The 22888-nt window shown below is 40.9% G+C and overlaps 1 protein-coding gene across 1 annotated transcript; it reads left to right on the forward strand.

The window, feature by feature from the left end:
* Nucleotides 1-139: 139 nt before the first annotated feature.
* On the forward strand, nt 140-20223 carry GPALPP1 (GPALPP motifs containing 1). The gene is made up of 8 exons (XM_055801730.1): nt 140-279; nt 7740-7884; nt 8873-8968; nt 12933-13041; nt 16601-16735; nt 16960-17124; nt 17534-17632; nt 19894-20223. Exons 1-8 carry the CDS (start codon nt 195-197, stop codon nt 20110-20112), a joined length of 1053 nt encoding a protein of 350 aa, XP_055657705.1. The 5' UTR covers nt 140-194; the 3' UTR covers nt 20113-20223.
* The last annotated feature ends 2665 nt before the right edge of the window (nt 20224-22888 follow it).

Genomic DNA, 22888 nt, shown 5'->3' on the forward strand with positions numbered 1-22888 from the left:
CAGGCGATTGCGTCATTCCGTAGCACCGGAAGCGCGGCGGCGGGGGGCGGGGAAGCGGAGCGGGACGGGACGGGGCGGGACGGGGCGGGAGAGAGGGGCTGCGCCGCCACCCCGGGCCAGGCGCGACGCCGCGTGCCCCACACCCGCCCCCTTCCCCGCCCCCTTCCCCGCCCCTTCCCCGCCCCTTCCCCGCCATGGCCCGCGAGCTCATCGGCCCCGCTCTGCCGCCCGGCTTCCCGCGCTGCGCCGAGGCGGACCCGGATGAGGACTTCAGCCAAGGTAGAGCGCGGGCTGGGGGCGGCTGCGTCCCCGTCCCCGGACCCCGGCGGCGGGGGGCGCCCCCCGTGTTTCACCTCAGGCGGCGCGGCTGGCAGCGGGAGGCGAGCGTGGCCCCTCGGGGCCCCGGGGCCGCTCCCGAGGCCGGGGGGACGTGGCTGCGCGGCGGGTTTGCGTGAATCTGAGCGTCGCGAGCCGTTCTTACAGCGGCTTCTTAAGGAACAGGAACAGAAGTAGAAGGTCTTGCCTGATGGGGTGCTATCGATAGGAGACGGTCTAAAACTTTTTTTTAAAAAATACTGCGTCGATCCGTTGATGATTTTCCTGCTCCAGCTCTACATGTGCTCTTCGGCCTGAGTTCTTCAGTAGCTCGGTGTGGTGGCAGGAGGGAGGGCCGCTGGGCAGGCGGCTGCGGCCTGCTGGCCTTTGTCAGAGCAAAACGCTTCACGAGCCTGTCGTTTCTCGGTCGCTTTCCTCGGCATGCGGAGGCGGCTGGCGCCCGGCGGGGCTGCGGTGACTCGCCTGCCAGCAGGGTCGCCAGGGTCTCTTATGCTGACACAGGGGGCACGGCAGAAGTGGGACCTCGCCGAGACCAGCTGACAGCCAGACTGGCTCTCCTGCGGTGGAGCAGTTTCCCCCACTTGGACTCTTACGTGTTCTGTGTTAATAGTATCTCTGGAAGTAGCAGTTTGAGCGTTAGTACTCCTTGCCTTTAACCCAGGTTCATGTTATATTCATAATAATATGTTCAGTTTCTGGCACTGTTCCATTCAGTTATTCTAAACAAAGCAGCTCCGATGGGAATGGCTTGCTGTGCTTGTCTGCTCTTCTCATTTTTTTAATCCAGAAGAGGGAGCAATAGGAAGAGAGAGCTGGCACTACAGCAACATCGAGCTCCGGGTCGGCAGCTCGGCTCTGTACTGAAGCCCTGACTACACGCTAGTTTCAGCTGATGCAGCCTTTCCTACTCCTGTTTGTGTCGATGGCTTACTCACTTTCTTTCTAACAATGTCCTGTTACACATCGCAAGTATCTATACTGTGTGTGAATCCACTGAACAAAATAAGTTACATTTATCAGTAGGCTGTGGTTTCGTGATATCAAGTGTTTTGGCAGTATGTAGTCTAGGTCATTCAGCCTAGTTTGTTCACATTCTGTCTCACTGTACGTCAGCTCCATAGCACTACAGTTACACTGGCAGATCTTGGGGATTTGTGTGTGACGTGGATGAAGGAATTTATTTGCCTTTAAAAAGAAAAAACAAAATCAAAACAAAAAAAAACCCACCAAAACCCAGCTATTAGGGGTTGTTTATTTGTTTTTATAACTTCTATAAATGTTTCCTGACATACAACAGCTTGGTACAAGTAAGTGTACCTGCTCAACACAAGGCATACTGCTGCAGTGTAGAGAAGGAAGAGAGAGCAAGTACTTTGTTGTAACATACTTTGTTGTACAGAATTACAGCTCTAGTTGGATCCCAGCACCTGGAGGTTCTGAGTGGCAAAATTGTGTGGTGGGGCTGCTACAAGCATCTTCTGCACTGTAACGCTTGCCGGGTCTTGAGACAGAATGGGCCTAGAAGTAATTCTGCAACTATTTCTTTTATATTCTAGTTATTTTAAGGGATACTTCCCCTTTTAAAGCTGAACAGCTTTTCCACTATGTTTTCTTTCCTTGTGGTCTCACCAATATTTGCACTGCTCTTTGCTTTTCTGTAAGAACACTTGGGGTTTTTATTCTACTTCCATTGTTTCTGCCTCTGAACAGCAGAAAGTAGGACTTTGAGCAGCTGTTCTGAGAATTCTGTCAAAAAGGTTTCATTCAGAACTATAAGATAAGGGAATAGAATAGATTATTTCAGTTGGAAGTGACCTATGACAATGATCTAGTCCAACTGCCTGACCACTTTAGGGCTGACCAAAAGTTAAAAAACATGCTGTTAAGGGCTTCTTAAACACTGACGGGCTTGGGGCATCAACCACCTCTCTAGGAATCACAGAATGGTTGGGCTTAGAAGGAACCACTGGATATCATCTAGCCAAGCCCCTGCTAAAGCAGGTTCACCTAGGGCAGGTTGCACAGTCATGTCCAGGCGGGTTTTGAATGTCTCCAGAGAAGGAGACTCCACAACCTCTTTGGGCCACCTGTTCCAGTGCTTTGCCATCCTCAGGGTAAAAATTTACCTTATGTTTAGATGGAACTTATTGTGCTGCAGTTTGTGCCTGTTGCCTCTTGTCCTGTCACTGGGCACCACTGAAAAGAGCCTGGCCCCGTCCTCCTGACACTTGCCCTGAAGATATTTATATGCATTGATAAGGTCCCCTCTCAGTCTTCTCTTCTCCAGGCTAAACAGGCTCAGCTCTCTCAGCCTTTTCTAGTGAGAGAGATGCTCCAGTCCTCTAATCACCTTCATAGCCCTCCTCTGGACCTTCTGCAGTAGTTGCCTGTCTCTCTGGAACTGGGGAGCCCAGAACTGGACACAGCACTCCAGATGCGGCCTCACTAGGGCAGAGCAGAGGGGAGGATCACCTCGCTCAACCTGCTGGCCATGCTCCTCCTAATGCACCCCAGGATCCCATGGGCCTTCTGGCCACCAGGGCATGCTGCTGGCTCACGGGCATCTTGCTGTTCACCAGAACTGCCAGGTCCTTCTCTGCAGAGCTGCCCTCCAGAAGGTCAGCCCCAGCCCATGCTGGTATGTGGGATTATTCCTCCCTTGATGTAGGACCCTACACTTGCCTTTGTTGAACTTCTGTTAGGTTGCTCTCTGCCCAACTCTCCAGCATGTCCAGGTCTTGCTGAGTGGCAGTGCAGCCTTCTGGTGTATCAGCCACTCCTCCCAGTATTGTATCATCATGAGACTTGCTCAGGGTACGCTCCGTCCCTTCATTGATGAATAAATGTAACAGGATAGGACCCAGTACTGACCCAGGGAACACCGCTGACTACAGGCCTCCAGCTGGACTCTGTGCTGCTGATCACAACCCTCTGAGCTCTGACATTCAGCCAGTTCTCAGCCCACCTCACTGTCCACCTATCTCACCCACCCTTCCAGAGCTTGCCTATAAGGTTGTTATGGGAGACAGTGTCAGAAGCCTTGCTGAGGTCAAGGTAGACAACATCCACAGCTCTCCCCTTGTCTACCCAGCCAGTCATTTCATCGTAGAAAGCTATCACATTGGTCAGGCGTGATTTTCACTTGATGAATCCATGTTAACTACTCCTGGAAGCCTGTTCCAGTGTTTGACCGCCTTCTCAGTAAAGCGGTGCTTCCTAATGTCCGGTCTGAACATCCACTGGTGCAGCTTTGAACAATTCCTACATGTCCTATCACTGGATACCGGGGCGATCAGCACCTCCCTCTCCACTTCCCCTCAAGCAGCTACAGAGAGCAATCAGGTCACTTCTCAGCCTCCTTTTCTCTAAATTAAACTAGCCCAAACTCCTTAGCCATTCCTTACAGGACATTCCTTGCAGGCCTTTCACCAGCTTTGTTGCCCTCCTATGGACACATTCAAGGACCTTTACATCCTTCTTAAATTGTGGGGCCTAGAACTGCCCACAGTACTCAAGTGAGGCCACACCAATGCTGAATACACAGGATGATCATCTCTCTTGACCAGCTGGTTATGTTGTGTTTGAGGCACCCCAGGATGTGGTTTGCCCTCTTGTCAGTCAGATAAGCATTTGTCTTACATCTGGGATATGACACTGCCATGCTAGATGTAGTGAAAAAAAAAAAGTGTCTGTTGATCCATTCGTAAATTTGTATTTCTTTCATCTTTATATGAATAACACAGAATTACGGAAAGGTTGTGGTTGGAAGGGACCTTTAAAGATCATTTAGTTCCAACCCCTGACATAAGAGCTCTGTTGTAACTTGTAGCATGCAAATTCTTGCTTTTTTTTTTTTTTTTTTTTTGTTAAAAGAAGAAAAACTGAAAATGTAGTAATTGTAGCTTGTGTAATCACATTGATGTTGATGTGTGGTATTTTGTATTGTGAAACGTGAGTGGAGTTAAAAGCTGCCTTGTTCATTTCCCTGTGCATCCCTGCCTCGGAAGATAAGGGAGTAACTTAAGATAAAGTGCCAGTTGCCAGTTGCTGCTCTACCTTTAGGTCAGCACAGAGGGAGGGAGTTGAAATGGACTTCGTCAGGAGATACAAATGTCCGTTGGTGTCAGAGAACTGCTGCTCCTTGAACCCTGTGACCCTTAATCATGACCAGAATTGGGAGCAAGTGATAGCTGGACAGACTCAAAAGCTCAAACCCTGCCAAATATTTTACCTTTCCTTCTTCAGCTTGCACTGCCCAACCTATGGGACGCACTCATCTCCTGATTCTTTTTTCTCATGATGATGCTTTGAAGCTGGCCTAAATGTGTTCCTGCTGGAAGACTTCTACTTCCTTTGGCCCTTTTGTCCCTGCCTCTGTGCTGTCCTTGTACCAGCAGGAGAGAAATACTAGGAAAGGGCTAAAACTAACCAGAGATACAGAAGAGATTTTGGCTATTTCAGCATTGAGGCCCCATTTGTTGAAGTACAGAGGCATTGATGTGATATGTCTGAGTTGATCTGTCGCTGTTGCTGAAGGTGAAAGGCCGTACTCCTGTCTGTCCTTGGAGGTTCCCAGTGCCTGTCTGATGGCATGGTAGATTGCTTAGAATCGCCAAATACAGCAGAGATTAACCTAGCAAAAACAGACAAAGCAAAAAGTAGTTTTCCATTTGGATTCTGAGTTGAATTGACTTAATTTTCAGGTGGATAGTCACCAGAGCCTGCTCAATGGAGAGAGCAAGTCAGAGCAACAATGGTAGGATGGCCACTTCTAGCAACTGTGAAACATTCATTCTGACTTTAGACATATCCTTGGCTCTGTTTCTCTCCTCTCCATCCCCAAAATTTTCTTCTGACACTTTCATATCCCACTGTCCTGCTCTGAGTTGTTCTCAGTTCTGGTTAATTCCTCACTTTCCTGTTCTGTCATTGGTACGTCCATATCTCTTCCTGACCTCGTTGGTTTTAGTTTCCTGATACTGACCTCTCCTCCATTCCTCCTTTGGTCTGTATCTCTACTTTTCATTGGCTTTCAGGGAATTTCATTCCCATCAGATCTTGGCCTCCCTTCTTACCCTTCCCTTTCTTTGCTCCCAGAATCTATGCTTAGCAATTCCCATCCCTTCCTCTCTACTAATCACTGTGGCTCCCCACCCCAACCTAATCCATAACTGTATCCTCACCTGTGCTGATTATTAGTCTCAGTCAGTACCATGACCATAATTAATTTTTAATCCCTATTCTCCCAAGGCTTTCTCTTCCATCCACTTCTTTCACCAGGTCCAATGACTGTTTCTTCCCAAGGCTTTAAATGCCATTTTCCTTTCATGAACCAGTCTGACTCTTACTTTGTTTCTGGTTGTCCTGCTTAGGCTGCAGTTCCACGAACAAACAGTTCCTTCAGGGTAGTGCTGGGTTTTGCAGTGTTATTTTTATACTTCTTAAGTTCCCTGATCCAGTTTATTGCATAGCCCATGCAAATGGCTGTGCCAGCGTAACAGACAGGAGGTGGGATAGAGAGCGTATATCTTAGCCCTGATGCTGGACAACGTGTCAGTGGGGCCAGTCTCCTTCCTTAGATAGTTTTGGTTACTAGCTCTTTCCAGCTCACAAAGCTGATCCCTATTTCTCTCTTCCTCTGCAGTATCAGACTTACCAAACTGCATCTCAGTTTGCTTCTTTCACTCCAAGTCCTTTCTTTTGTCTGTCTGCATTCAGACCAAATGAAGCTCTGCTTTTATGGTATCAGGGCACCAGGTGGCTGGAGAAGGCTGTTGTGCAGGTTTTGTCGGGTTTTTAAGTGGTTTTTTTATCCAGTGGTGCTTCTCATACCAAAATGGGAGACTTCTTGATACCAGTCTTTATTTCTATTTATCATTCATCTGTTTGTTCCTTCTCATCTTGAACTTACTTTACCTTTATAGGCTGGGGTGTTGTGGGTTATTTTTTTTTTTCCTACTTCGTGCCGAAATGGATTTTTTGTGTCCTGGTTTAAGCCTTTCCCATTAAAACAGAAAACAAAACACGTGGCAGATCTGTCTGGCTGCTTTGTAGCTAGTAAGCTGTCCTTGTTCTGTGTCATGTGCTAAAGATGAGTAAAAGCTTTATGAAGCTCACTTGAAGGACTCAATTTCTGCCTAGCTTTTGTCAGCTAACAATGGAACCATAATCTGTATCAGGTTTTATTTTGCACCATCAAAAAGTTGTAGCTCTTTAACTGGAAGTGCAATTTTCTGGTACCCTTCATTTATGTGGTTTTATTGTATCTCATCTTTTCATCTAATCCTTGACTATTCATAAAGCTAACAATGTCTTTTCCCTCCAAAACATCTTTCTGTCCTGTCAGTCTTGGACTCAAGGCTTGAAATATTAAAAGGAGGAATGGTGCCTGCGTTTCAGGATGCAAAATGATCGATCTCCATTTTATCGGACAGCTGTTTATGCTGTGTGTGTCAACTGGTGCTGGCCCTGCATGCACTACCCTGGATCTGGGAAGGCCTCTTATCTTGGGATCATTGCTGGTCTTTGCTTACTCCAGGTGGCTCTGTGTTGATTGAGCCTGTGAGGGTATCTGTATTAAATGTCTCATTTAGGGGGCGTTTGCTGTTAGGATCAGTGGCTAAGCTGCTTCTGGACACAGTGTATGTGGTACTGTATCCAAATAAGTGTACAAAGGGCTGTGCCTGCTGGTGAATAACAGTGCCAGAAACAGCTCAGACCTGTTAGCAGTCTTAGGGTCTGATTTTTTCCTTTGCTGAGATATCTGTCCCCTTCTGATGCTTCAGAGGTTGAAGGGTTGACTGGAACATGGAAGCTTCATCCACGGCCCCGGCCTTCTGACAGCAATGATTCTTCCAAGTCTGAATGCCTAAATCATCTTTTTCAGCAGAGGACATAAGTCTGTGCCTGCTGCTCATGCTTAGCTGAACTGGGAATAACCTTAATCATTAAACCATTCCTAAAGCAGGCTGGCGATCAAATTTAACTAACCTGTGGTCTCCCATGCTGTGTACATACAAGTGATGTGACTCTTCACTAGTAAGCTTCAAATGCTTTATTAAGGTGGTAGTTTCTTTTTAAGTATACCGGTTTATAATATATGTGTTGTAAATCAGTTGTTAGATGAAACAAGGTTTTCTAGTCCTGTTCCAGAAGACACTCTGTAGTAATGGATTAGTAATGTACTAATTTAATTGGGGGGGTGGGGGGGGTGGGGTTGTTCGTTGAAATATGGAGCTGAAAAAAGTTACTTCTAGCAGTTTGTTAAATATGTTCTTAAATGCTAGACAAAGCAATGATTGAATAAATTGAATTCCAGGTAGATAGGTATTTTGGGAATGCTAGGATAGATCATATTTATTTGAAACATTTAATAAGTATCCCAGATAACTCTGAATGTTCAGTTGCAGGACCAGCACTTCCTCCAGGCTATAAAAGCAGCTGTGGCTCAGAAACTCCTGACAGTGATGATGACTTGGAATCTCTTCCTCTACCCAGAGACACAAGCAGAGATTCTGAAGAGGAGACAGAAGAAGATCCAGCACCCAAGTGAGTATGTTCTTAGATTAGTTGTATATTTATGTTGTATTACAAATGAAATGTGTCTATAAATTGTGAGAAAGGGATGGTATTATAGAAATAAAAAGTAAACCCTGTAAAGAAAAAGGGTAAAGCCTGTGTAAAATTAAGAATGTTCAGCTGACCTGTTTGACAGTTGAATTAAGTTATGTAAGGCAACCAGATTGCTGTAGTTACATGTTTTGTTTTAGTTCTGCAATTAAAGTAATAAAATCCTTAATGTTCTGCTTGTTTATACTAAGGATACCACTTACCACATCTGTAAGTATTTGGTACTTGAGTTTTGCCCTGTGTCTCATATACTACATCTCATTGGAAGGTCATAAGAAGTATTTTTGGGCATGAATTTATGCATTCAATTGAGTCAACTCTGATGAAAAAATCCAAATTGTTCAGCAAATAACAGGAGTCTGCACGTACTCGCATTTGGCGAGGTTGATTACTCACAATTGCTGTGTTATGAACTTGTGTGTGTTTGTGCTAGGGCTTGTATAAGGGACGTGGAGGGCATTATGCCATATTAATGAGTGTTAGAGTAATTTCATCACTTTTTTCTTCTTGTCTTATTCAACAGTTTTTCAGTTAATTAAAATTGAACGGGGAAAAATACTAGTCAAAATGCAGACTGTATAAAAATGGAGAAAGAAGTGTGCTAAATTTAAAATTACTTTGTGACTAGAAAATGGTAATTCAACATAATATTACTTTTCTTTTTACAGCAAAAGCATTCTTAATTTTTTTTAAATGTCAAAGCATTTTTGGACTGAAGCTTATGCTCCCAATTTTTTAATTGCTTCAAATTATTTTGGATCCTTTTGCACTGTTTCCTTGGTAACAGCAGGATATTTAGTACATAAGACTGTCTGAAATAATTTTACATATTTTTTTTCCTTTTTTAAATGTAGATAATTGCTATGCATGTCAAGGTAATTATTAAGCGAAATCTTTATATTTGCAGAAAGCCAAAAAGAATTCAGGAAGATGATGATGATGATGGCTTTTTTGGGCCTGCTCTTCCTCCTGGGTTTAAAAAACAGGATGATTCTCCAGAGAGGTAATAAAAATGGAATTATATTCAGGTGCTTTTCCTTAAAACACAATTATTTTAGATAAAATATTTTGTAGCACTATTACAGAACACTTCAATTGTGCACTTTGGATTCAGATGATTAGAATTGCTTCCTCCACATCCTGAGAATAGGAACAGCATTCCCTTGAAACAGAACACACAGCCCTCCTAGTCCTGGTTGGAAGATTGGAGAGAAAAAGAAAAAATGTGAATTGTCCAATTTGTATTTTTAATGTCAGATTTCTTCCATTTCTTATGATAGGTCTCAGATCAGTGCAGAAAAAACAAATTACAGTACAAGGACCCATAGTTCTATAGTTCATTCTGGACTGTGAGGGAGTAGGGCAGTAAGTTTTTGTGTGGTGCAATACAGTGCAGATTATTGGAATTGTAATTTACTAATGCACCAAGGATTATTGTTTATGTCTGGAAAGCAAGCTGTCAGGTGTAAGTAAATAAGCATTATTTACAGCCTTTGTCAGGAAGCTTTCCATTTGATTACACACAATTATAAAATACTTCCCCAAAAAAATATTTATGGATTTTCTATGCAGACTTTAGCCATGTCTTGCAGCCTTCTAGTCTTTACATTAATCTGTGCACTTCCTTCTATAATTTGAAGTTATGATCTGTAGTTAAATTGGGACTTCCAAGGGGATGCCTATTGATGAAAGGTACGGGAGAGTCCATCGGTCACTATTATTTTCCTCAGAGCAATAGGGAGCTGGTAGATAAAATTAAGTTAATACCTTCCTCTCAGGTGTGAGTTTTCAGTTCTAGGAAAGGGACTCAATTTTTTGTCAAGCTGTGTGTATAGTATACCATCTCAAAGGAAATTTTAAAGTTGAATATTTTTTTTTTTAGTTTGGATAAATTTTTATGATGCTTGGCAGCAGTTAGGAAAACAAGAATTTATCTAACTAAGCTTATTTGGAAGTATCCTCTTTGTGTCTGTTTAACTACGCTTTGCTGTAATCAACAAACTTTATAATTGTGGGTATCATGCTCAGTGGGCTTGTTTGGTGCTTTGATGGTCCCAAGAGTAACTAATATTTTTCGCTTCTGTTTCATATGCACTATGTGTTATTTTAATTATAAAACTTAAGAAGTCACTAAAAATAATGTGATCTCTAATAAAGCAAATAAATGCTTGTACCTTTTAATACCGGCAGGGGTAGCTTTCTTGATTTTTGACATGAATACTCCTGTGGTAAAATGTTTTGTCAAAGTGTGCAAAAGAAAAAGAGGAAGAAAAGAGGCAAATTGTAGTTTGAAGGTTAGAGAGATGAGCAGTGACACAGGCAGTCACCCATCATATAATCTTAGTCTTTTGTATGTTCACCCAACTTTTATTTCTACTTAGCAGTTTATTTCCAAAATGTTGGGTAACATTCAGAGGCAAGAGTCTGCCCTGTGTCAGAGTGTAAGAGATTAAAGCAATAAAAGGCACTTGGTAGTTTGTCGGGGGTTTTTTGTCCTAGCTCACCATACAACCGCTCCTAGCACACACGGAGAAAGCAGATTGAGCAGAGCTGTTTTGCACCCAGCCTGATTCCCTGAATAGGTGGGAAAGGTGTGATGTGTGGGAAGAGCCTTGTCTGTCTGCCACCCCCATACACCTGGTAGTCTAGTTGTCCTGACACACTGAGGCGTGTAAGCTGTGCAGGGTATAGACACAGTGTGTTAACCGTGTCCCCACTGCACTGCTGAGTGTTGAGCAGATTGCTGCTGATGAGCTAGCCACAAATAATTGAAACAAATGCAAGCTGTTTGTTTCAATATATGGACAAACTGTTTGTTAGCTCTGTGTGACCTATTCATTCTTTTAGAAAAGCATTCGTTCTGTTACATCTTCTCCAGACTTGTCAAAGCAACATATTCATGATTAGGAGCAGCTCGTGTGCCAATTTGCAGCTTGTTAAAAATTGTTTGAATAATTCCAGCATAAAATACATGTATGAACTGTTTTCCTTCAACTTTGATAACCAGCAATGTTTAGATAACTATGTTTTAACTAACAATGTTAGACACAAGTGCAGCACTCAAATATTCCCGAGGTATGCGCACATCAAGGTAAAGAGCAAAGGTTATCCTAAAAAATGTTTTGTTATACATCAGAAGAATGCTGAAATGCCTATCTTATAATACACATTAGCAAAGACTCCTAAGCCCAAAACCAGAGAAACATTCTTTGCCATATATGAAATTCAATATTTTTTAAATTAAAGCTTAATTCATTGTAAGTTTGGGGGTTGTTTTTGAATGTGTCTAGATAGGTACCAAAGCTACCCAGAGCAGCAAAATGTGTTTAACAGAGTTTTATTTAGATTCACTTCACCTTTCAGGGAACCTTTGGACATCCAGGAGGCTGTCAAGAATCACACTGGCTGTGCGCTGCTGGGGAAAGACCCAAGCAACAGGGTTTTTCATGGGGAGAGAAAAAAAAAAAAGCATAGAAATAGAAAGTGTGGGAGGGATGAATATAGGAACCATTTTTCTACTCTTTGGAAGAGCCTTTGAGCTGTGACAGAAGCAAGGCAGAGTATTTGAGATCTGCTCTTTTTCACAAGTTGCACAGATACAGCCCACAACATAGATGTTCTTGTATATTTTAGCAGAAGGCTTTTTTATAGTTTGGTTTAACTGTCTCTCCATGCAAAATAAAGCTATTTGTGTACTAAAATAAAAGATTATTTTGGACATATCTGTATAGGTTTAAATTCAATCTCTTTGAATTATATTGGGAATTTAAAATATCATCTCAACGAGAAAGCACTCAGAAAGGAGAAGAGGAAAATAAAAGCTGTTTCTTTTTTGCAGCAGTTAGGTGGGGGTGGAACTTCAGATTCAACCCAGACCTCTTGCCTGGGTTTGAAACCTCACCAGTGCCCTTGTCCTGGCCTGAGCTCAGTTTTATTGCTTTTGTCTGTCTGTCTGTGGTTGGCTTTCTGGCAGGACTTTCTGCTTTTTAATTCCCCTTTTCAAATGCTGACATTAATATCATTACAGCAGGACTGTACTGATTAGATTATGAGGGATTTAGTAGAAGACAATAATTAGCATAATTCAGTTTACATTGTGTTATGTTTTATTTCCCTAAAGTTCAAATGGAAGATAGTAATAAATGAAGTCTCTGCTGATACATTGTGAGGATGCTGTCACTTGGCTATTTCTTTAGGTGATAATTACTTGAGTTTTTAATTAGCTTTTATTAGCTTTAAAGAATATGATGCTAGATTATTAAGAGGAAATGGTATACAAAAGTCTTTTCAGTACTGCAAGCACAGTTTCTAGTGTGCTTTGAACTGTTTTCACCATTGAAAAGCGTTTCTCACCTTTCTGTGGCTCCTGGAGACAATTGAATTATACTGCTTGCAGAGCTGTTGCGTAAGAACAAATCAGTGAAGTTGCCCGGGATCACAAAACTTTTCTTCTCCCATCCCCATTCCAAGGGAAAATAAACTTGAAGTCAGAGCAGTTCACTGATTCTGTTTATTGAAGGACAGTGAAACTGTGGTGCAAAGCAAGAATGAACAAAATTGACTTTGTTGCTAGAGAAAAAGTAGCATATATTTGACCTCTCACCTTTCATTGCTCTTGAATCTGGTGAAGGAAGGTAGGGAAGAAAAAACTGGATTTCCATGACTACATGCTGCAACTTCCCCAGTTTTCTTGCACCCCAGCTATCTGCAGAGGTCCTCCTGGAAGACAGAGAAACTCTTACTCAGTTATTTTTATAGTGTGTGTGTAGGGGGCACACTTGGTATGGGGAGGAAGGAGAATCACTTCTTAGCAACATTTGATTTTTATTTTTATATTAATCCATTTAATTTTCCCTGCAGCAAATAGTAGAAGGCTATCATCTAATGTACTGTCCTTGTTGGTTATGTTACTTCCTTTTTTTCCTCCTCAACTGAAAATGAAGATAATTATTTTTTTTCCCCCTCAGGCCCATTATAGGTCCTGCATTACCACCTGGCTTTAGGAAACCTTCGCAGGACACTGGGAGTAGCAGATGTTCCATAGGACCATCTCTTTCATCAGAGTTCCGTACCCAGGTTTGTGAAAACAGAAGACTTTTTGTTTTAGTACAGTCTATCTGAAATGCTATAACAAGTAGGAGCCTGAAAAAGTCTACTAGACATACTTTTCAGCATCACAGTTTAATTTTAGACCAGAAAGTGTCTGGCATATTTTTGCCTGAGTCAAATACTGAAGCATAAATAAGCCTTAAAAAAAAGAAGGTGGCTGGTCTGGTTTGTTGTGATTTTGCTGTTAGACATATGAGGCACTCACCAAGTGCAAGAGATCTAGGCATCCTAAACTGCAGTCACAGTAATTCTTCCCAATGTTTTTCCATTCTTCTGGTGTGACATCCTTCACGAGTGGACATCTTGGCAAAGTTCAGATTTTTTGAAGATGTTAAAGAAGTAATGCAACCTGTTAGAATGAAAATATTTACCTGTAATTCAAGCTTTTACTCTGTTGCTGAAAAGGGAGCAAAATGATTGAATATTTCACATATCTTCACTCTTTTAAAATGTTTATTAGTGAATGTGTTAAATACATTTATTCAAAAGAACGCAATCAAGAATGACGCTACAGTATCACTAACTGTTTGTATCAATAGTAAGATGATACCTGTAACTAGGAGTAAGGCAGAGCAGAACAGTGACACTGATGCAGTATTTTGTGTTTTTTGACAGTTCTTCTCAGGTTAGGTAAAAACTAGGTTTCTACCTAGTTTTTTACCTAACCTGCAAGTCCTATAGTGTAATCCATATTATTCTGTGGTTATATGTACTACCAAAGAACATTCAAGAGTAAGATGCGTGATAAAATACAGCTAGAAGTATGGGGAAGATTCAGCACCCTAAACATGGGCCTGTAGTATCATTCTGAGGGATCTGAATCATCTGCAGCAGGCTGGCAGATGGGGAGTAATGACTTAGAGAAGCTTGCATCCTTCTTGAACAGCACCACTTAACCCAGGCAGGATACGCTAAGACATGAAAAATGGTGCTGGATACCAGTTTTTAAGCAATTAGATCTCTCTCATGCTATGGTATAGTGAATATTAATTCCTTGTGAGAATTAACAGTTACTCTGTTTATTTCTAAAATACTTAAGTTTTAAGTTTAACTCCAGACACTGTGGGACATGCTAGGAAGGGATGAGGCAAAGGTTGCTTTGGAACTTCACTTTTTTGATTAGTAGTTGCAAAGTACATCATTCTTCAGCCTCCTACAGCGAGTGTTGTCATAATCCTTCATGAAGAATCAGTCTGACATTTTTAAGATCCTTGTCATCTTATAACTCCAAATAATGATTAAGCAATTTATCATAATGACAGATCTCTTGAGGCAGGAATGTCAAAACTGATCTGCTTATGTATTTTACAAACAAAAAAGTCTCTTTTGTCCTAAATAGATCTTCTAGCTTCAGCTTTGTTACAGATACTACAGAACTTATCTTACCTTATTTTTTTCCTCTTCTTAATGATACTCTAATCTTTTACCTTTGAACATGATGAGTAATTTTTCTGTTTATTTTGGTTTAATTTATTTATTTTGTATTCTAGTACATCTTTAGAGGCAGCTTATTCCATGCTGATTCTTCACTTTATATTGATTTCCCCTTCAAACTTGAAGGCAGTATTTCTCAATGTTTGTTTAATTTCATCTTGTTTGAGGTAGGTGGTAATGGAGTGAATTGAACTTAAGACTAATGAGAAAGGAAATGAGACATGCTTCTTCAATTAAAACTCAACATGGAATTTGTCTTTCATCCTCAACTACTTTACAATACAATTTATTATGAAAATCATATCTTTGCATTTTTTATTTGTTTGTACACAGAGAGAGGGTGGTGGTCTTCTACCTTGGTTTCTCAAGACAGTTATTCCTCTTTCCCACCAGCTCTTTCCTTCCTTTTAAAAAAGAGAAAGAATGCAGTCACCCCATTCTCTAAAAGCTGAAGCAATATTGCAGTGGTAGATAATGAGTGAAAGCTTGACTATGTAAATGTTTTTGAGAAAAATGATGAGAGAAATTGGTATTACCACCTTGTTTTGGTGGTGTTTATAAATGACCAGCTGTTTCTCACCCTCCTCAGTCTTTCAGATCAGTTTCATGCAACTGGTCATACAGCCATTAAATTTGCTAAGCTGCTTCTTGCACCTTGTGGTCCACAGCCGTGTCTTTAGCTACCTGAAGCTTGCCTTCCCCACTATTTATACCTTTGCTGACTCCTAGAGGCAGACAGGGCCAACTGGCTTAGCTAGCTCAGAGCAGTGTCATTAAAGCATGCCAGTTTCTGTAGCAAGTGGCCCACATAGGAGTAAAGTAGCTTATTTCACACCTGCTGTCTTCCTTAGCCCAAATCCCTCAACAGCAGTGGGGTGCCAACTGCGAGCAGCCTGAAGTATTAGGCTTGAACTCAGTGTAGCAGGATATGTTCCTGCTCTCCTCCTCCTTTCACTCATCCTGCGTCCCCTGTGCACCCATTAGTTGACTTCTAGTGAGGTTCTGTGCTCTGTTCTTGCATCTTCCACTGATCACCTCTGCCTCAGGTGCCTTACTTTACATGGAAGGCTCCTAATAATGTTTTTACGCTGCTCATTGCTCTTGAGCCCTTATCTTCTCTCTAGGCTGTCTGCCTGATAACCAAAGTTTGGCATGACAAAAACAAGCCATTCACCCCCACCTTCTTCACCCTTCACTTAAAACTTCTTCGCCACCACCTTGTATTTTCAAGTAAAGCTCTGTGCTTCCTGAGTATACAGCCTTCTTGTCATCCTACTCCCATTGCTTCATCGCCCACATTTAGGCTGTAGCTAATTCTTTTCACTTTTGTAGATATTGGGCACCTTAGTTTTGCTTCCAGGGCACTGTGGCATCGCCATTTTCTGTCTAGTCCTGCCTCTGTCCACGTCTGTACTGTTTTAACTTGGAGGGACCCGTGAGATTTCTGTACAACTCCTGGCATCCACAGAGATTCTTGTTAACATCTAGTCCCTTTCAAACTAGGTTTTTTTGAGCTGTCCTCCAAATAATTGCTTAAAATGCAGTGCCAAAAGGGTTCGAAGAAGCAAATGTCAGAACCAAGAGAGCAGACTGGCAGATACTATGCACCCAGGAGTGTAGAACCATGTATACCACTGTACTCTAGCTTGCATGTTCATCTTTCTAGCATCCTTACAGAATCTGAGCTTGAAACAGGTCTTGTCATGTGAAACTGCGATCCTTATTATGGAAATACGTCCAATAATGATGGTAAACCCCAAAGTATCAAAGATGTATGCTTGTGTGTTTCAGATTTGCATATGGCCACAGATGTAAAGTAGCAGGACTTTGTGCTGCCACTATGTTTACCAGCGGTTTTGCCTCAGACAAGAGATGGTGTTTATGAAAACATGGAGACTTAAGTATCCATGTTAAAGTGTTGGAGCAGCTCTAATCTGGAGTGTTAATCCAGGTTTTTGTTGTGTGACTGCCAGATGCATTGTGTTAGGTTTGTGGGCTCTTACAGACAAAAGTCATTCTAATCCTATGAAGCTAAAAGTGTTCCTTGATGGTCTTAGCACTATGGTTGAGAGAAATGTTTTATTTTTGGAAGGTTACAGATAGTAGTGAGGAAGAAGACAATCTCATAGGCCCAATGCCTGCAAAAGGACCAGTAGAGTCTGATGTGACTAAAGACTTTGAACGCAGGGCTCAGAGAATGAAGGAAAAACTTACTTCAGCAGACAGCGTAAGTTGGATTTCTTTATTTCCAGTATTTTGTTGCTGGAGTGTATTTGTTTTTCTTTGCCTGTTTTCTGTGTGACACAGTTGCAGTTGCTCAGGATGCTCAGTGTTTGCAGTTGTCAAGACAAGGAAAAATCCATGATTTCTGCTGGTAGCCAAGAAATTCAGACAGCAATTTTTGATTATGCTTTTTTTACTGTTCCCCCTGCCCCTATTTCTTTTGTAAAGGATGAATCCAAGCAAGTTACCAGGGAATTATGGATGACAGAACTTCCACCTGAATTGAAAAGCTTTGGATTTGGCCCAAGAACATTCAAGAGAAGAGCTGATGACAAATCAGGTGATAGATCTATTTGGACAGATACTCCAGCTGACAGAGAAAGAAAAGCCAAGGTGAGTGTTTATTCATTCATATACACCTGCAGGCAGCAGGTATGTGAAAACAAAGATACCCCGAGTTGTTCGGTGATTATTTTTTTTCCCAGATTTTTCTTTGTTGTCAAAACTTATGAATTCAAGGCTTAAAGGTAAAAGCAAGGAAATAATGATTTATATTTGCATTGATAATCATTTATTCCCTCTCCCTTCTACAGTAATCTGGTACTCTGTATCAGCTCATTGAATTACATACAGTGTGTCCAATGTGTAATTCACGATTACAGTGTGTCCAGTTTCTTCTTTGAGCAAAAAATACCTGGTGGCCTCTACCCTTCAGATTTAATTAAAAAATAAATATAGATTTCCCTGCTTTTTACTTCAGACACTGTGATTGTTATAGCATGTGATTTCTTCTACTTATCAGGAAAGAGAAGAGGCAAAAAAGTCAACCTGTAAGGATAATGAAGAAACTGTATTATCTGGGAGAGAAAAGAGACTTGTTGAGCAGGTGACTTCATACAATGTAAGTGTAATAGCAAAATATTTCCTCTTCCTGCGTTTCCCTTAATTCTTCACTCTTCTGGTTCTGATTTCCAGGGCTGCTGGTTTCCATGGTGATGCCGTTATAGTCTTCCCTTTTAGTGCCCAAACCTACTGCTGTTTAAGTCATTAAAACATTTCACTTCAACAAGAGCAGGACTGGGTCCTCCAGCTGCTGCTGAAAACAATGTGACAGAACTGGGATTTGTGTATATTGTCCCAGTTTTAGGTAGTGTTTTCCTTAAGTCATCCTCATGTCAGGACATGGTTGCTGGGAGCAGGCAACCTTAATTCAAATATTAGCTTGCTTCACCAAATTACCAACATCCCAAGAACAGAACAGTAGTACAGGTTTAACTTTTCAGACAAGGTATGCATTAACCCAAAATAAGCTTGATGGGCTAAGCGGATTGATGCATTAATTAGACCATGTAATTAATTACATCAACTGCTCATTACAACAGCTTTATTATATTAAATTTTTCTCAAGTCTCTGCAGAAGGCAATAATTTTCATAGGCAGATGTTGATTACTAGAAGTCTGAACTCCATGTCAAGTTCCATCTCGCTTTTCTGTCTGCCAACCCCATCCACCAGAGTATACGGACTGTTGCCTGCCTTACAGGCGTTCGTGGCAGTTCTTCCCTGATTCATGGCCTGAAGTCTTATGGAAGGCAGTCTGGTCTCTTGAGAGTATCATTAACTTGAGAATTGCAGCCTTGGCTTATATTACATGATTGAAGTTTATCTGACAGTTTAAATAATTTATTTGTAGTTCATGAAATCACGTGTCCCTCTTGACTTAGAGGCTTGCAAATCCAGAGCTGTTAGCATAATGTCTTAAATTTTTTCTGTATTGTCTATGTTACTGTGAGTAGAATAGAACAATTTTAATGTAAAAATACAGGTTTTGCTCTGTACCATTGCCAGAATAAGACATATATTGGCCTTTACTGTTTCTAAGGTTAATAGAGTTCTCTCAAGAAAAATTGAAGAGGATATCTTATTTAAGAACAATGTTTCTTGGGTTGTTAGGTTTTGTTTTGGTTTTTCTTAAATCAGCTCTTTTCTGATTTTCAGGTGTTTTGTGTGTGTTTGGTTTTTTTCTTTTAAAGTTTTTTGCTCTCTCCTTTCCTGTTTCTTCCTGCACTGACCTTTATCAAGGATACTTTTCATTGAACAGGAGCTTTAACTCTTAAAATAGTTTCTTACAGTTAATTCTTTCAGTGCTGGTGCCTTATACTTTCTCTGGTGCAGTTCTGTCAACACTGATGTAGTTACATCGTGAAGAAGTGTTGTCCATTTCCTATTTTTCCATGAGCATCATTTCTTATGTCATGTATTCATAATTATTTGTATGTGTGATGAAGTAAGTTTTTGCACAGGGAGTGAAGGAAGATGAACCTTCAGGATAAAGATCTCGTGTTCTCAGATAAGAGAAAACAGGGCTGCTCATCTTTTGCTCTTTATGATGAGAGAATTGGTTTGGACTGATGTTTTGGCTGGTTTGTAATGATTTGAGAGTCTGAGAAACTGATTACGTAAGGAAACACAAGTATGCTTTACCCGAGCAAAGGAGGGGCACATAGATTAGTTCTCACAAGACTATCTCCTGTGTGAAATCAGCAAAAGTTTTATGTTGTATTTGGGCTGGATCACACTCTTTAATAAATGCAACTAAAGTCCTTAACATAGCACAAAAGACATGATTTAGCTCAAACCTGTGGCTTTGTCCTGTGGTCTTGCAACAGATTATTCAAATACTGAAAAGTTATGAGCAGACGTTAAAAACAACAGTTCATGAGGGTAAGATTGAAAGGATATCTAGCTCATTCCTGCCCCTAGCAGTGACCGAAAACAGATGCTTAGGAGAAGCATGTAAGAAACCAGGCCTGTACTTTGAGATATTTCTCTTGTTGTCTTCATTTGTCTCTGCTAATAATGGCAGAGCAACTTTCATATTTCCATTGCATTATTTTATAATTTACCTCCACTGCGGATATTCAACAACTTTATGGGTACCTTTAACATCATTGAATTATTAGTATTTTATTCAGTGTAGATGAGATTAGCATACACAGAGCAGAAAGCATGTGTAAATTTATCACTCTATTTTCCAGTTACTAAGCTGTTGTCTTTTTCTGGAATTTTTAGCCTTCCCGATTCCAGTCTTTCCATTTGGATTTTCTATGTGGTTGATACTTTGTAATACTTTATTTCTTCTTCCTTCTTCCCACTCTCCCAGGAGTCAAAGAGGTCAGAATCTCTCATGGACATGCATCAGAAAAAGCTAAAGAGCAAAGCATTTGAAGAAAAGAACAAACCTCAAGAAAGAAGGCCATTTGACCGAGACCAGGATCTCAAAGTCAATCGATTTGATGAAGCACAAAAGAAAGCTCTTATAAGAAAATCCAGAGATCTGAATAGTAAATTTGAGCACAGTAAAGGCAATATGTTTTTATAACATAAAAGCATGAAGCTTTTTTGAAGTCAATTAAACTTTGAATACTTAATTTTATAAGTATTTTTCTGTAAATATTTGTATGCAAAATAAATACCCTAATGGTTAACTATTTTTCCTTGTCTGTAAGTACTCCGTTAGGTAGGATCATCTGTACTACAACTAAACTGAAAAGGAAAGTACTGGTGTAAAAAAGGTAATGTAAATTTGCTACTTTAAAACATTGGTTGTTGTTTTGAGGTTTTTTGTTAGCATAAAAATAATTAATTAAAATCAGTATTATTTTAAGGATCTCTGGATTTGATCTTGCAATGGAGTTGGCAAGTTTTCCCCTATCGGCTGCCATGGAATATTCTTGCTGAGCCTGGCCTGAAGGCAGTGAAAAAATCCCCTTTAAGTTAATGGGCAGGACATTGAGTTCATACTACCCAGCAGGAGCTCCAGTCAAGCAAATGGCAGCTTTTATGTCCACCCAGTGCTTTTATTTCTCTGATTCTATGTCTGTACATAAATACAGGTTTATATGTATGCAGTATAATTTCTGTACCATAGCAGGAAGAGTTGTTGGTAGCAGAAGTAATAAAACCCCCAGATTTGCAGATTTTCTTATAGAATGTTAGTATACAAGAAGAGAAAATCTGAGTTTCAATTTGTAGGCCTTACCAACAGAAAATCCATCTTTTTTTAAGCAAATACAATGTGAAAATTAAACGAATATAAAACTTGTCAGTTAGTTTGCAGAGCAGAACAGCTTTTTGATATCAAAAAGGAGATAAATCTGACATTTAAAAAAAATCTACATCCATGCTTAAGAGTTCCTCAGCTGCTCTGCACGTACACAGAGGAGCTAAAGGGGGAGTTCTGTTACTTATTTAAAATTGTACTTGCATTCTTTTTCTTTCAAGTAATGTTTGGGATCCTTTTTCAGGAGTTAGTGAAAGTATCTATATAAGAAAACAATTTTATATATGAGATGCTGGCAACTTGTTTGGAAGTGTGACACATTTCATGTATTCAGTATCATGGAGTTTACTGTAATTTCAAAAAAGGCTACAGTGACCGACAGTGTCTGGGTTGGTTCACATTAATGGAGCAGTGACCCAACAAGCCCCAGAAAAAAGTGGCTAAAAACTTGGTATTATTTTATTGCACATGTGCATGAGGCCAAAGCACGGCCTCCACATGCTGAAAAGTTTTGGAGGATTTTTCAAAGTTGCAGATGAACGCTTATGTACAATATATTTAGATACTGCTTTTTTTTTAATGGACAATCTATTTTGCTATCTGAAAAATCTGCTACCTTCAGGAAGAGGAGGGACTGGTTTTGTATTGTGTTTGATTTGTTTCTTTTTCTGTAATCAGTTTTGAGTTTATGAGCCTTTTTTGTTTTGAGGTGAGGAGGGTTTAAACAAGGGGCGTTTATTTATTTTTTTTCTCCCTTAAAACAGACTTCTGTAAGTGCCTTCTGCTTTTTTAGCTCAGCAAGCAAGGCCTCGCTGGGTTTCTGTCTTCTGTATTTCTCCTTCCCCTTTTTGAGGAGCTCCTCTGCAGCTGGTTGTTAAATAACATCTCTAGTAATTCAGCAGATTAGATTACTTAATTGGAAAGGGAGTAGTAGGAATGTTTGTGGCTTTTTTAGGCAACTAAAGCAATGGCAGGTTGAGCTAAATCTTCACGGTTGACAAACAATGGTCCTCATGCCCACTCTTGGAAACCCCACTGCCTTGAGAAATCGATGTATTATCAGGTGTTGCCTGATGTTGAAAGAGCTGATCTCATAAGCACGTCGTGCAGTCCTCACTCATTGGGACAAGTCTGTAGCCCGGATGAGGGTTGCTTGTATTAAGATTTTTGTTGCGTGCTTCATTTTTATTTTTGTTCTTTGGTCCCTTCTCCAATCTAAGGACCCAGTCATCAAGTGTCGCAGATGGCCGGATCTTGCCATCCAGCTGTATCCCTGCTGTTTGCTTGCTGCCCTCCCTGGCCCTATCGCACCTCCTGTCTTCGCCAAGGCCGTGTTTGCGGGGAGGCTCCGCAGTGTGGCTCAAGAGGAGAGCGCTTGTAACAGGAGTGCAGGCAGCCCCTTCGCGGTCACGCGGCAGTACATTACACATTACATCTCCGTATGTGGGATGTGCGGTCCTAATTAGTGCAGCCTTGATGTGAGTTGGGAATGTTTTCTCTCATCTGTTAAATCTTTTTTTTTTTTCCCCTGCTCGCAAGCAGCCTCTCATAGACTTGATGAAACCCACGTTATGAACTTGAGATAGAGGGAAAGTGGAATTGTTGAGAGTTCAAATTAAGCTTTTCATTATTTTGTGTAAATTGAGTGAACTTTAGAATTGTATTAATACACAAACTAATCTCTTACTAATGCCAAACCATTCCTTCAAACAGTCATTAGAACAAGCAGTAACTCAGTAAATTACAAGCTCTGTAAGCTTTCGTGGGAAAAGATGAGCTGTCCTCTACAATTTGGACAAGCTGTAAAGCATTTCTGCTGAAATGCTAGAGGGTGATTTTTCAGAATCTCGTTTGAAGAAAGAGAATTTGTTTCACAGAAAATCCTTACCATAATTACAATGTAACATTTTGAGTAACCAGCTCCTGATGCAGATTTGATGGATTCTGTTGCTATTCTGTGCCGCCAGACTGTGTCTTACTGACTCCAGGCACATCGGGAAACTGTTTTGTAAAAAAAAAAAATAAAAATGACAGGGAGGTTTTCCTGGATGTGAAAAGCCTATCAGCCTAGATTTTAAAGTGCTTCCCTTTGTTT

This window comes from Falco peregrinus, chromosome 4 (assembly GCF_023634155.1).
Source record: "Falco peregrinus isolate bFalPer1 chromosome 4, bFalPer1.pri, whole genome shotgun sequence".
NCBI classification, from domain to species: Eukaryota; Metazoa; Chordata; class Aves; order Falconiformes; family Falconidae; genus Falco; species Falco peregrinus.

What these genes read in the sequence shown, in the direction of transcription:
- GPALPP1 (XM_055801730.1), top strand. Translation starts at nt 195, where the DNA reads ATGGCCCGCGAGCTCATCGGCCCCGCTCTGCCGCCCGGCTTCCCGCGC. An exon ending in GGATGAGGACTTCAGCCAAG is followed by an intron (nt 280 to 7,739) that starts GTAGAGCGCGGG and finishes CTGAATGTTCAG; the next exon opens with TTGCAGGACCAGCACTTCCT. An exon ending in AGCAGGTGACTTCATACAAT is followed by an intron (nt 17,633 to 19,893) that starts GTAAGTGTAATA and finishes CCACTCTCCCAG; the next exon opens with GAGTCAAAGAGGTCAGAATC.